This window comes from Fukomys damarensis, unplaced genomic scaffold (genome assembly GCF_012274545.1).
Source record: "Fukomys damarensis isolate Sample0158 unplaced genomic scaffold, DMR_v1.0_HiC HiC_scaffold_18, whole genome shotgun sequence".
NCBI classification, from domain to species: domain Eukaryota; kingdom Metazoa; phylum Chordata; class Mammalia; order Rodentia; family Bathyergidae; genus Fukomys; species Fukomys damarensis.
In genome coordinates, this window is record NW_022900930.1 from 35,504,719 (window position 1) to 35,520,808 (window position 16,090).

The 16,090-nt window shown below is 35.1% G+C and overlaps 1 protein-coding gene across 1 annotated transcript in view; it reads right to left on the reverse strand.

Moving 5' to 3' along the window:
• Anxa10 (annexin A10) overlaps window positions 1-16,090 on the reverse strand; it is a 56,259-nt gene that overhangs the window by 6,964 nt on the left and 33,205 nt on the right. Inside the window, exons 4-8 of the mRNA XM_033765569.1 lie at window positions 12,990-13,103; window positions 12,011-12,101; window positions 9,907-9,986; window positions 669-722; window positions 482-575 (exon numbers count right to left, since the gene is read on the reverse strand). Of these exons, the coding sequence (XP_033621460.1) occupies window positions 482-575; window positions 669-722; window positions 9,907-9,986; window positions 12,011-12,101; window positions 12,990-13,103 (433 nt within the window). The remainder of the gene's footprint in view (window positions 1-481; window positions 576-668; window positions 723-9,906; window positions 9,987-12,010; window positions 12,102-12,989; window positions 13,104-16,090) is intronic.

The window sequence follows — 16,090 nt, forward strand, 5'->3', positions numbered from 1 at the left end:
AAATTTAAAAGTATTCTAATAAGAGAAAAAGAAAATTACAGTAGTTTGGAAACAGTCAAAGTACAAACTAAATGTATTTCTAAAACCAATATGACACTGTTGATCTCACATAAATCATGTTAATAAGAATGACCTTGGCTCATTACATAATGACTCCACAAAGCACACTAGATACTTTTCAAGACAACATAAAATCTGATCTACCTAATAGCAAATAGTTAATATATCTCAAAACAGTGATTATTTTTAAAAAGTCTCAGTATTTAAAAGCTATCAATTTAATTATTAGAAAAATAAAAGTATAGGAAAAACTTTATTGTTTATTAATGTCCTGAAATGAGGCCTATCTTTAATTTAATCTGAGTGTCTTGGAGATAATCCCTCCATTTCTGTGTCATATTTTCCTTTTCCTCTCTCATTTACAAATTGCTTTTTTATAGGATCAGTTAAGTAGCTGGAAAGAAAGCTAGCTCCCAGTTACCCAGCCAGAGCTGCTGGTAGCTCTTGTTGCACAGGATCATTTGCAGCATGGTCTTGTGTTCCCCTGTCTTCTGCTGGCAGGCTTCCCACAGGACCTGGAAGAGCGGAGAGCCAGGAAGGAGCATCAGAATCCTCTGGCCACTCTAAGAAATGTTCTTTAGAGTCAGCTGGAAACTGATTCTAGTTACCATTGCATCCTGTGCAGCCATAGCTGGGTCACTGTATCCTTCCTGCCTGCTTCCCTGCAAAACAAGCATATACCAGAATATAAATATTCTTGACAACCTACATAAAATTATTGAGATAAAAATCCCAGAGCCACCAAACACTCTGGTCATTCTTGAAAAAGTTCTATCATTATTTGCAATAAGAGTTTCTATTTTTTCAGTACATTAGAAAATATTATATGGAGTATTTTTATTATGGGCTCATTTTACTTTTCTTTTTCTTTGCAATAATGTTGACCTTTGAAATGCATTTAGGTATGTTATGGCTTATGTCTAGATGTCCTCCCAAAGCCTCATTTGGTAATAGGTGGGGCTTTGCAGAGGTGGCTGGATCTAGAGTTTTTGATGCTTGTTTAAGGGTGTGTGATTACTAACATAGTCCGTTGATTGGTTCGGCATAGTTCTGGGTGTAGATTTCAAGGAGGTCCACTTTAGATGTTAGTGCTACTGAATAGAATAGAAAGGGACAGAAATAATATTTTGCTTGCTGCTTGCTGCTCTTGCTGCTTTCTGCTTACCATGAACTGTTTCTACTCTGTGATGTCCCTCTGCCATGCCATTCTGCCTTAGAGCCAGCCTATTATGGACTGAAACCTCTACAATTGTGAACTGCATTCACCTTTTCCTCCTTTAAATTTGGGTGTCAGGTATTTTGTCTCAGCAAAGAAAAACAACTCAGACAAGGCTTTTTCTACTTTTTCAGTTCTCTATGTGGTATCTTCTCCCTTACCAGACTAAAGATCTACTCCTGGCAGTAGGATTTAGCATTGTTAGAGAGAAAATGCAAAGACACAAAATATCGGGCTCAGAAAGTAGGATTTACGCAATGACAAAAGAAAATGAAATCCAGATTTTGTGGATTAGAATATTTTGCGAATCTGTTTTAACTCTTGCCCCTTTACTGTATAAAGAACAGACATAGTCTACTTAACCATTTCAAACAAAGGGAAGGAGCACTAGCCAACGCAAGACCCACTGACCACTGAGTATTACTCAAGTAAGAGAAAGATATAGGGGAAGTATGTGATCAGAATACAACTTAAACAAATTCATGTGTTCCAACTTCAGTGAATATATACCACACATTTCCTGAGTTTCCCACGGTAAGGCCCGTCCTTCACCTTATTTGATGTATCTGTTAGCTTGGATAGAACTGACACTCTCTTCTCCTTGCTCTATTTGCCTCGCTTTACGTTCAGGGCCATGCATTCCCTCTCTTTCTTTTTGTTTTCTTCTGTTTCAATGCAAACTTCTCAATCTTGTGAAATGACTTCTCTTCCTTTCCAATATCTTAATTTTAGAAGGCCCCTTTTGGGACGGACTACGTAGTTTGTCAGCTTGTCCATATTTATACCCCTCCTGATAATATTCTCGATGTTGCTCTAAATTCTGTTTATATTGCCATGATACCCACATTTACTGAACTCCATTATCTGAATCTGAAAGGAATATATTCCCACTGTTAGCTCAGCAGCATCCCTTGATTTTCTCATAAATTCCACATGTTGAAAATCCAACTCCTAGTCTCCGTCCTCCTCAGTAACACCCTATATACTCTGTGTTCTACATCTTAATTTTTAACCCATTTTTGAATCATTTATTTTATTTCATATATATTGCATCTAATTCCTCGGGAAATAATCTATGTTCAAAACACACCCAGAATCTGGGCATTCTTTGCCACTGCCAATGTTCTTATTGGGAGACCCAAGCGAACATCACATTGTGGCTTTGTGGCTGCCAAGGCCTCCTTGGCCCTGCAGTCTTTTCTCAATATAGGGTCTACTGTGAATATTTTTAAACCATAGCACTGCAGCCTCCTTTTGCTCAAAACTCAGTGAAACCATGCCTCTCCCTATTTTACTCAATAAAAGCCGGAGTCTTTACAAGCTCTGCAGACCCACATGTAATCTTGCCCCTTGTTCCTTTGCCCTCCTCTAAGCCTGTGACCATCTTCCACGATGGTGCATCTCCCTTGCTTTCTCAAACAACAGCAACTGGCTCCTTGTGATTCCTGATACCCATTAGCTGCCTCTGGCCTTAGACTCTTTGCTCTAGTGTTACACTTTGCCATATATTTTGGAATATCTTAGTCCATCTATTCATTTGTTGATTGACTCTTTCATTCATATCTTTGCTTAAATCTCCTCTCAGTGAGACCAATAATGTAATGTTGCAACCTACACACGCTGTACAGGAATAACGTTCCTATTTTCCATATCCTGCTTTGCAATATTTTCACCATCTTATAAAATTTTATTTAATGTACCTGTTTATTAGCATTATGTTTAATTGTCCATGTCACCTTGCTGGATATAAATCTTAGAAGGCCTGGGCTCTTCATTTCTTTTGTTCATGGATAATTCCCAGTTGTCAAAAATCATGCTTTGCATTTTATAGGCATTTTAGAAATATTTTTGGAAAAGAGAATAAAAAACTTGTAGATAGCAAACTTCAAATATTAGTTAGCAGATGGGGAAGATTTTCTGGATCATTTATATTTTCTTAGTGATCTCTGAGAGATCTAACTATATAAACTAAGTAATTTGCTACCCTTGCAAAGTTTGTGAGAAACACTTAATATTTTATGCAGTTCAACCCATCGGCTATCTTGTGTGGAAAGATAATATTCTTGGACATTTAATTTTAAAAATGGTGACCCTCTGTCTATTTTTTTTGTGGTTAATTACTAAGAGCACGTGAAGCAGAATTGTGGGACAAAACAGTGTCGATAAGCAAGTTCACTTTGTTATATAAAAGAGGGTGAGAAAGTAGCAAGGTATCCAAAGTCGGCGTCAACACCAGACAAATGACATAAAGGAGTACAGAATTTGAGCAAGATCAAAGTTTGAAGGGAAGAGATCATGAGGACTAAATGTGGTCGAAAATATTCGAGCCAATAAATTGACCACAGACAATAACTGAAACCTGATGGCTGTGACTTCTCCTTAGGTTTTACTACAAGGTTAGGGAATATGTCCTCAGGAAAATCCTAAAAGCTAAGGTGATGAGTGAGCATCCAGTTGGGTGGTTTCCATTCTTTCTCTCTGTAAAACATTTATCAACCTAGTGTGATTTGTACATATTGATTAATTAATTTCCAAGTGACTACTTTTTTATTATTTGACAGATAATTAGATCTTCCATAAATCTAGTACAATAAAAGTATGCAGGAAGTGTTAAGAGCCAGTTTAATGACTGGCATCACTTTTCAAGAGTAACGTGTTCCAGCTCAGTTGCTTTCTTATTAGAAATAGTCCTGCCAGAAAACCCTGTGTAGATTAAGTAAAGGGTCTTCCCTCCTAGGAAATATGATAATAATCTTCAACACTTTCTATTTCATGAACACCTTAAAGCTTCTATGCTCCAATTCCTCCAAACTTCATTAACTCACAAACAGGGGCATGTCTGAATCTTAATGATATTAAAAATAGATGTAAACTACAAATTGCCTTTGATTCTGAATATAAAGATGGACACGGACGCAGAGAATATATGTATCGTGAAGGAAGTGAGAGGAGAATGAGTTCACATGCTTTAATTCACAAAGCAAAACCCTATATTTCAAGAAGATTGCATGATGAATCTAAGGACATACAACTGAACCACACAGAGCCAAAGCAAAAAAAAAAAAATTATCATATCTAAATCTATATCTGGAGGGGGGAGGGAGACAGAGAGAGAGCGAGAGAAGGGGGGGGGGGAGAGAGAGAGAGAGAGAGAGAGAGAGAGAGAGAGAGAGAGAGAGAGAGAGAGAGAGAGAGAGAGAGAGAGAGAACGCATAAATACCAGCAGAGGGTGGGAGAGAAAAGGGCAGGAGAGATCTGATCACACAGAATTCCCCCACAATTACTTGATTAACTCATTAGCTCAAAATTTCACAATTCTTTAGCAAGAAATTCCATTTTTAATAAACTATCTGGACATACACTTGGAATGGTTGACACTGCAGTCCATGATCAAGAGAAGTGTTAGAATTTTTTAATTCCCTAATTTACTTTATGCTTTTTTTTCATCTTTTAAATTTACTGATCAAAATCCTAAACCTGGCAATCTAAACCAAGCACTCATTAATGTAGAAGTCATTAAATAAAATAAAAACTTTCAAAATATTTATAAACCTAAGAGGAATCAGGAGAGATCATATATTTCGATAGGCAGTTTGAATTATCATGGAAATTCTGATTTTCAAAAATCTTTTAAAATGAGATTATATTATCATTTATAAGCTTGTTACCTGTATATTCTGAGTTAATCTATGAATATGTCTTATTGTATTCTTGTCAGTTTTGCATTTTAAGGAATATGTACTGTGAAACTTTATAAGAACACAATGTTAAAGTAAGCATTATAAGTATATAATATTAATGAAAAGAAGCATAGAAAATTAAAAATTAAAAAAGTAAATAATGTTAAGTAAATTTAAATAATTTTCAATTAAGAATTAAATTTTTCAAAGTGAGATAATTTACATAATTTTCCTTGATTTCTGAAAAAACACCTAAGTCTTAATTCACCCTTATTGTTTGGTATTCTATGTGGAATAGATAGTTTTACTACACTTTAAAGCTATGTCCAGCTTAAGCACACACACACACACACACACACACACTCAACTCTTTATATTTCAATTCTATTAATCAAACTTGAGAAGTAGTATTTTATCTTGTCAATTCATATTCCAAATGAAATGAAACCCAGCGATAAAATAAATTGTTCCATGTCATTTTAAATCATGTGTGTTTACACAGATAAAACTATTATATACATGAATACATTTTCAATAATAAAGCATCACATTTAATTTAAAAAATAAGCTGCAATTATGAATAAGGTTAAAGCACAGTTCATAGATTTTTCAGCCTTGTTATTTATTTTTGCTATAGCCTATTTATTATCGAGTGAGTTTGAGATCAACTGCAGGAGTAAGCAGGACTGGAAGTAATATTTGAAAGAGAGGAAAACTGGCAGAGAGGTAATCCTGACAATACAATTAGTCCTGGAAGAGAACTGTCTTCCTACTAGAAAATTTACATCTCTATTCAATGAAATAAATTTCTATTTATATATTTTCAGAAAGCTTGTTTGATATCAGGAAGCAGCTCATGGATTTATAATGGAACAGTGGGCTTTACTCTACTAGGGGCAGAATATGTTAAGAAGAATGTGTGAGTGGAAACTGGTGTTTCTGTTTGTATCATCTTCCATCATACTCTAAAATTAAAAGAGTTCTCCTGCATTGAATGTTTTATTAAATCCAAATTTCTGCAATGTAAACATTAGGAAATATACAACTGATATGTTGCCAAGTGAGATTATCTTAAAATATTAATTGCTAAAAATGTGTTTCCTACAAATGACTTCAACTCCTATCACAAGTTAAAATCACCTTATTCCTACTGTAACTTACCCAAATGTCTCAATTTACACTGTAATAAACCACACTATCTTCTTTGCACAGGTTAAATCTTAGCTGTTAAAATCCTCAGAATAAGACCTAATTGAGGTTGGTGATGTAGGCAGTTTTATGAACTGTGCAACAAACTAAGCAAATCCAAAAGAATCTAAACCAAAGCCAAACACAATAAATGAAATTATTGATTTTTAAAATAAAATTAAAATTTTAACTTCATTAAAAGATCAATGAATTTGCTTTGTGATTATGCCATTTAAAAAAAAAACTGACAGTTTGAAGGAATATAAGCAATCCAAGTTTCCAGGAGCAGTATGGGATAGTTAATATTTGGCTTCCTCCTCAACTCTTTGCAAATTTCTGTATTCTTAATTCAAAACAGACAACTTGAGTGTGCATTGATACACATGGGCAAAGGATTTATAATAATTAAAATCTGTGTTGACTGGGAATAAACTGAATTATTCTTTGTTTCTTTAATAAAATGGAGTACTACTCAGCCATAAAGAACAAGAAACTAGAGACATTTATAGCTAAGTAGATGCACATTGATTAAGTGAAGTTAATAAAACACCCATGCAAATACTGAATGGTTTCTCTGGTGTGAAAAACTAAACACATACATAAGGATCAAAATGCATAATTGATATTGTGTAATAGGAAGCAAAGGTTTAAAAGGGTAGAGGAAGTGGGAGGGGAAGGGGAAAGGTAAAAAAGGAAAAGAAAAAAATGAGAAAAGGAAAAACAGGGAAACAATGTCTTTGTAAACAGGGAAGGGTGAAGGGGGTGAAGCAAGGCGTGGGGAATGGGGAGAAAATAAGAACCAAGGTGCGTCATGTAAAGGTACAAGATCCCAGTGATGCATGGAACTGTATTATAGACCTGAAATGTAACAATAAACTTAAAACAACAAGAACAATAAAAAACCACATAAGGTTTGATGAGATTTTTTGTATATACTTTTTGCCAGAAATAAAGAATATGAAATCAAAGATCAAAATGGAGCCTCGTGTTTGGCCCTTATTCATCCCACAGTCTATTCACAGTAGCGTTAATTAAATAAAAATTTGATATATTCAAATTAAGTAGCACATTGTTTCTCCTTCAGTAGTTTTATTTTCTTTTTGATGTTTATATGATCAACATCATCATCCTACAAGTAAGATGAAAGGTAGAACCATGAAACTTACATATTTTGATCTTTTAAAAGATCATTTGAAATGGAGACACAATAATGATGTGTTAATCCACATTAAAAAATACAAAGATATTTCCCTATTTAGAGTACTTTTAAGGAGGAATAAACAGCAATTTAGGTTTTTGTTTGCTTATGTTTACTATCCTTTTGGAAATTCTCGTTGTGTCTAATACAGTTGTCTTCAGAGTTTTCTTTTTAATTGGCACTTTCATCTTTATGATCATCTAGAGGGCATTTAACATTTTTGGTGTAGCTTTCAGTTCAAATTAACTTTGTAAGTTTGATGCATGCTGACAGCTAATTGAAAAACTGGTTTCAACTTTTTTGAAGAAACACAGATGGACCGTATTTTGAAGGCATTCTTGATTTTAGTAGAGCTATTTGAGGTTTAGCAAGTGAAATCTGAGCAAAATTACATGCATTGCCACAAAACTGATAACAAGTCCCACAAATAATTCTCTGTTGTCTCTCTGCTTCCAGAGACTGAGCACAAACACGATGACCTAAAAAGTCAGATATGAAGGCTGCAGGAGCACAACTATCTACTCCATTTTTTGAAGAAATGCTGCTTTCTATCACTAGCACATTTCATTTGAGCTTGAAAAATGGCATTTACCTTATTTTCTAGCCTTGTATTACAAGAAAGAGATGTGGCCAACAAATAATTGGCTAATTTTTAAGCAAAAATAAAAGAAAGGAGGAAGAAAGTTTAGAAATTTGATGCTTTTAAGAATTTGAAGAGGAAACCACTTGTAGAATACAAGCAACGTGATCTGAAACTTGCAGAGGTTTTGGAATACAAGGGTTTTCTATGACTGGTCCTTGCAGCAATACCCAGCTAGTTTTATTGTTCAAAAGAGCCCTGCTACAATTGTCTTTAGGTTTGAAAAGAAAAAAGGCACAGATGGGAATAAATCATTTTGAGAAAAATATAACTGAAAGCAAGTAGATAATAAATCCTCTAAGGTTTATGGGATGCTTATTTTCAACAAACTACTAAACCAGGTGAAGGGAAAGTGGACTATTTAAGCTATGAAAAGCCTGATAGGCATGTAAATTTGCCAAAACTCAACTGTGAAAGAGATAGGAGCATCAAGGGAGTTAAACCTCATAGCATTGCTACAGATAAAGACAAAAACATAAGGGACAAAGATGGAACTCTCAGAGGTTGTCACCAGTTCACACAGAAAGGTTGAGTTAAAAAACAATCCAAAAATCATGAAAACAATGGGAGTTGGAGTATTTCAAAGAAAAGAAAAAAATAATGCACAATGGTCTAGCTTGTATTTTCGTCTGATGATTCTAACTGCTCAACTCAGCGCAGGTCCCCGTGTTCCTGAGGGCCTAAGACATAATTCTACCCAGCTCTCCTTCCTTGGTGTCTTTTTCTGTTGTTGGCACCAGTCTTCCACCTTCATTACTATTAAAAGAGCTTTCATTTATTCTTCTGTCTTTTAGGGCGGCGGAAACTCTCCTTGATTGCACATTCTCATATATAAAAACTATCTATCCACCTATGGTTTTTCGTGGAACTCTTTGCTCATTAGTCTGATGTGTTTTTTGATATGGAAAGGAAAGGTTTGTGGATTTAGAAACAACTCTTTCTTCATTTCAGACACACACACACACACACACACACATGCACACACAACAAAACAAAACCAAAGTACTGGTTTTAAGACATTTTCTCTGCCCGTGGGCCTTTAACTGTTAAGGGCTGAACACTGACTCTCTTTCTGCTTTCCTGAATGCCTTTGCTAAATAGGGTGACAGGCATATTTGATAATATGCATAAAATGAAAGATAATTGTACCTTAACTTATTATTCTTATTACAATCCTAACATGTTAATTGAAGAGGAAATGTTAATCGAAGGGAGAATGGGGAAGGACAAGTCAGGGTGGTAGGGAGTGTACGATCAAAGCATGATATATACATCTACGAAAATGTAATTGAAAGCCATTAATTTGTACAATTAATATCAATGAACTATTTCGATAAATATTAATTGAATGGAAGTGATTACATACTATTTAGTCAATACAGAAAAACAAGGTAAAGGACAAAAATCTAACTTTAGTTTGAAGTGGTATTCTTTGGTAACTTTTAAAGGCATCATGGATATCCTGTGTTGGCTCCTGGAGTCTCTAGAATTCAATTAAATTCTGGATTTCGATTTATGATCTCCTTAGACAATCAGAGAGCCAGAACTTCCTTTTTTTTTTTGTATCTCCTTTTCACTTCTAAATGGCTTACAAAGTATTTATATGGTAGTATTTTGTTATTGAATGCGAAATATATTTGGTCATATAGTGGCAGGATCAGGAAAATTTGTAAGCCCCCATCCCATTTAGCCATTTTTAAAAAATGTAATTAATCTTATTCAGAGACTGGTATGTATTCATATTACTTTCTGTCTCCAAGTCAAGGTTCTAATTGCGTGCCTTACACATTAATATTCAGTAAATGTTGTTACATGGGATTTATTGTTGAACTGTACTGTAATAAACTCATGATTTCTGCCCTATTAGGAATGACAACTATGCACTTTAAAAGTATAAAATGATATGAATTTTGGAATGCCGTACCTGGACCAAGTTCATGAGAGTATCTCTGAAGTGTCCTGAAGTGTCTGAGTAGATGTCTTCCTGAAGGTTAGTGCTATATTCTGAGCAACAAAACATCCATGTTAAAAGTATGATTTGTTACAGAACCACGTATCGATGTGCTTTGCCTAAGTTAGTGTTACTGCCCCAGCCGTCAAGGTAACACGAGACATCTGATCTGTTAACAGGCCTTTACTCACAACTGCCTGCCAAAGAAATCCGTTCACTAGTGGTTACATTGACGAAGGTCTGCTGCCCCAAAGAATAATCTTTATTCCTAAACTAAAAAAAGAACACTGGGAGTCTCTTTACATTCTCTGATTCTCGCCATTCGGAGTATTCATTCCATTTCCACATACTGTTGCTAGCCCAGTAGCATTCTCAAGTCCTTCATCTCATTTTAATATTATAGGTGAAGTTTCTTACTTCAATCCCTTTGAGAAAATATTGTTTTTGTTCAGACGCAATGCAGGTGACTGCCTGGAACCACTTTTTGACATTCAGTGTTGTATAATGAAACGGATCTTTAGGCCTAAAAACTAGTTGAACATGAAACTAGCTATCATTTTTTTACTTTCAAAATGTCTAAAAACCTGATTTAGAAGTAGATTATAGCGATTCTATATTTCATGCAAAGCGAAGCACTTCTATTTGTAGAAATCACTGAGAAATGATTGCACTTTGCTTTATCTTGTCTGTACTTCAGGTCTTTCCTGGGTAGACACAAAATGTCCCCTGAAACAAGGTGATGGATAATTTCCAGTCACAATGAAAATATTCACCTTATAGATGCTTGGATTTATAGTTGTGAAAAATTTTGCTTGATTTTCTATGGAATTATTTCATTTTTGTATGCTAATCCTCCATTTTAATTAAATGAGCTAGTCCGTCTTGAAGGTGTTGTTTTAAAAAATCCTGTCTTTGTTATTTTTGTTATGTTGATTGACACATAATAATTGTACATATTTATGGGGTACAGTTAGATTGTGGCAGACAAGCTCATTGTGTCCTCTTGATTGGTGTTATGGTTTATATCTAGTTGTCCTCCAAGAGCCTCCGTCTCTTACGAGTAGGGCTTTGCAGAAGCGACTGGATTACGGGAGTTTACAGTTCATTTGCTTTTAGAAGGAAGGCTCTGGTCAGAAGGGATGAGTCAGTGGGCATGTGGCTTTGTCAGATTTTTCTCCCTCCTGAGCTCCTCCCCTGCTTGTGTTTCCTTTCTGCCACACTCTTCACAGCTCCTCTCTGCCATGTCCCTCTGCTGGCCATCACGCCGTGAAACTGGCCAACCACGGAAGGACTGAAATTTCTCAAATGTGAGCCCAAATAAATCTCTCCTTTAAATGTAAGTGTCAGGTATTTCATCCCTGCGATGAGAAAACTGATTAAATCAATTGGCTCGGGAGTCAGCTAGGGATTGGTAAAGCTCACCTGGGGGCGTGTCTGGGTGCGTCATGGAGACGGGATTCGGGTGCGTACCTTGTCCCTCTCTGGCACTACTGCCCTGCTCTGCTAAAGGACCACCATGAACTAAGCAGCTTTACTCCTTCTACTGTGTTATTTCGACCTTGAAGTTGGCTGACCATGGACTGAATTCCCTGAAACTGAACCAAATTAAACATCTCCTTAAATTATGGGTTTCTGTTATTGTGTCTCACAGATGGGAAAGCTGACTAATACTGTGATTTTTCAATCTATGAGTATATTGTGTAATGACCAAATCTAAGTAATTAGCACATTTATCATCTCAGACTGACGTCATTTCTTTATAGTGTTTTCAAAACCCATTCACATAACTATTTTGAATAGTCAATGCATTATTATCAACAATAGTGAACCTTCTATGAAATAGAATATTACAATTTATTCCCCCTGATGCAACAGTGGACCAGTTGTCAAACCTTTCCTCATCTTCCTTCCATCTACTCTTTTTGGCCTCTGGCAACCACAGTTTCTCCTCTAGTAGTCAAATTTCCAATTTGAGTGTCTTAGAAAATTATTTGGAATACATAAAATGGAATATTTTTATGTATTGTTTAAAAAATCTGAAGTTCACATGTGTACATTACACAATACACATCCTTACGCAAGCAGTAAGCTTCTCGCATCTGAAATATTTCTGCATTTGTTCTCGAAGCCAATATATCAATGAGGCAATTCTCATCAGTGCCTGCTCCCTAGAATGACAGAGACAAATGTAAGGACATTTTTACTCGGAATAATAGCCTTATGTACAACAAAGAAATAAAGTATTTTTGGTGTTCTTTGAGATGACAAAGGAGAAAGGAAGTTTACTGGGGACAAAGATGAATCCAATTTTAGTTATGGCTCTGCCATTTACTAACTATCCCAGATGGCATTATCTGAAGGAAACTCTGCTCCTCATTTAGCATACAAGGCTCAGACAACTAAATCTGTAACAAATCTGTAACAATTTTTTGCATGGAAATGACTTTTCTGTAAAGAATGAATCGTTCTAATTGTTCCAAAGTAAAACAACAACAACAACAGCAACAACAACAACAAAAAACAACCAAGCAATCATTTTTGTAAACAACTAATTTAAAACCAGAAAAACAGATACAATGTCATTTATATTTTGTCTCTATGTTAGAATTCTATTCTAACTCTGAGCCAAATCTTTATATGTAATTTGTAGAGATTCACATGATTTTTAATGTATCGACTCCATATATATATATATGTATATATGTATATATATGTATATATATAAATATCAAACTCATATCAAGGACTGACCAATCTAAATGGCTCTGTGAGCTAATTTACTATTTCCTTCAGGTAGCTCAGTGTGGAATGGGATCAGCATATCTGAATTTGTACAACATAAGAACAAGCTGACCCTGGCCACAGAAATATGTTGACTCCCAGTTGTTAACAAAGCTGTTCCCTGGATCACATTTTAATTGTTAGTTACCCTCATGCTTAGATTTTCTCTCCTTTTTCCCTAATTATATGAGTACATAGAAGCACTGTAGGGCAGTTCTCCTCCATTGCAATATCAGTCTGTGCCTATTAGGGGCTATTTTGCGTCAGGTCACTACCTTCATGGCGTGCCAGAGTTCGTGTGCATCGTAAGACGGTGGTGGGTACATGAGACCAACCATAACGTCTCTGAAGTGAGAAGAAAGTTGCTCCTTCAGGTTTGCAATCAGGTCCTAAGGAGGAAATGTAAACATTTTCACGATATCAGTTACCAAATTTACAAAAGCAATGAGGTAATTGCAGGAAGTGGCCTCTTAAAATTTCTTTTCCATGTCTTCTTACACAGTGACAAGTCTGGTTTTAATTCACACACATACTGTGGATTACATGAGGCAGTGGGTTTGAGGGTTTGAAAATGACTGAGTTAATCACGCCATGTGATAAAGACTACGGATACAGTAGTCATACCAACATAGACGGATTTTCTTTGCCTGGACTCTTAACTCCAAGTCCTCTTTTGAACTCCTTGTGAAAATACAGAAAAGATGAAACTTGAAAACATTTCAGTTTGAAGGTCTTGGTTTTCATGCATAGACTTAATGAAATATCAATCCTTAAAGAAACAATGCATTTGATTGTTTTATTCTATCATTGTACCAATCTCTTTTAGCAAGTTGTCTTGGTTATTTATGGCCAAACACCTTATGTAAATTGATAAAGTAATTTTATATCTTTCATTAAGTATTAACCACATTATTCAAAATACTGGAAGTGAAACACTTAAAGAAAAATACACATACTAGATTTTTCTGTTTGGAATACACTTATAAAAATATGAAATTGATATTTTTATTTTTTTAATTTTTTGCTTTGCAATTTTTGTAGTAAACAAAGGAATTTAAGAAAATTATATTCCAAGCTGATTTACTGTAGGGTTACAAAGGCATCCGAAAGAGGTTTAAATGCTACTATCTTTTGTTATGTGTAAAATGTATCCAATTCTTCTTAAAAATATGTAGTAGTATTTTACTTTAGAGGCTGTGCAATGAAAGAATTAAAATATAAGACACCAAACAAGAAAATAAACTTCTATTGCAATAACAATAAAATAGTCATAATTTTAATTTTATTTACCATTCTTGGAAGATACCAAAATATGAGGTGTGAACAAAACATTCAATGAAATGTAAAATAAAAAGATTATTACAGTAAAAAATACATTGCCATTAACTTCTCTTAAAATCTTCCCCATCCCTTCAAATGAACCCACCTTACTTGCCACTTTCTGAAGCAGTTCTGCAAGTCCTCTTTCTCAAATGTCTTTATTTGTGCTACTGTGGCTGCCTCAATGTCCTGAATCAATTAAAAACGTTTATCAAGTCATTTTGACTTTGGGGAAGAGCCAGAATTCATGGGGTGCCAGATCCAGTGAATAGATGGGTGAGGAATCTCCTTAATGTTTTTTTGGGGGGGTACCAGGGATAGAACTAGGGTTCTTGCGCTTGCAAGCAGGCGGCAGAACCACTGAGCTAAATCCCCAGCCCCTGACCTTAATGTTTCTAAAAGCTGCCTTTCTTTTGGATGGCACAAGGCAGCAGCAGTCACCGTTTTTCGATCATACCTCGTAAAGATGACCATGAAAGATCACTTTCAGAACTGCTTCAGAAGGTGGAAAGAGTCAGGACAAGTGTGTTTGAAGTGAGAGAGAGGGAGCAGTTGGAGGGGGATTTATGGGAGAGTGTCCTTCTCTGTAACATATTTGAAAAACTGAACGCTCACTGTGTATTTAGGTCATGCATTGTAGACAGTGTTTAAGGACAGAGGAAGCACTGGTGCGTGTCCATGAGAATGTGGATACGAGATACACAAGTTAGCTTTACATACACAAATACTGGATGGATTTGAAATCTAAGCTCTTCTGAGAGACTTCAATGTCAGTTATTGCAGTCTCTCTTCAGCTGCATAGAGCAAAGTTCCTAATGGACATTTGAGCAGATCAGGTCAAAAATTGTATTACGATGAAAACATTAAAATTTATTGAGTACTTCCTACCTGAAAGAAGATACTCTGAGTATATGAAAAATTGTAATAATCCATTATGACAACCCTTAGAACAAGGAACTGTGATCTCTCTATGTAGATGAGAAATCTATACAGATTAGCTAGATCTATGTAATTTCACAAGGCAGTAATGGAGGCCAAATTTGAAATTGAGCATTCTGACCCTACAGTCAGAATATTATTTTTAATAGCATGTAGGCTGTAGAAAACCACTGATGATACATCAGCGAAGTGATGAATGTAGCACATAGCCAGCAAATGAGGAATTTCTGGACACTTAAATTTGGCAACACTGATTGCATTGAAAGTATGAATACAAATGAAGCAATTCAATTTTTTTTTATTATGAAAAGACAATGATACTTGGTAGGAGGTGGAATTTTAAAACATTAAAATGTTTACCTGTTTCATGAGCCTTCCTGTAATCCTAAGTTAATTATGTATTTGCAACCACTGCTATATCTTTACATTTTTATGCTCTATCGTATTTTAAAAGTCTGATTACACTATAATATTTTATATGTATATATTTTCCCTCAAAGCCTGTTAGCATATGTACCTTTTTCACAAAGTTTTCTAAATGAAGCATCTAGTTCTAGCACTCTGCTGGGCATACAAAAATGTGTATAGAGTGTATTATACTATGCAAATGAATATATGAAGAAATAAAAGAATAAACAAATTACTGAATACATTTTAAAATAAACACCATATTAAAGCAGATGAGTTGAGCTTTGCAAAAAACCATTAATGAATCTTCAGGCACATTTCTTTGATCACTACTTTCATTCCATATATTTATAGCAGTATCTTTAATTTCTTTATGTATACAAATACTGAATGTGTGTATGTTCCATTATAAATTTAGATTAGCAATGACACTAGATGGCGATGTCTTTATTTTGTTTTGGGTCTGTGTTTGTGTGTGTGTGTGTGTGTGTGTGTGTGGTTGTGTGTGTGGTTGTGTGTGCGTAAATCTATGGTAATTTTGCAAAAAAAAATCAAACAAATAACATAATTTCTTGGAAGAAACAATGTCAGATATCATCTAATGTAGTGGAAAGTAGCTTGCAATCCTGACTGTAAAGCTTAACTATGAGGTTACAACTGAGTTGCTTGACCTCTGAGTTTGTGTCACTCAGTAAAGCAGATAACATCA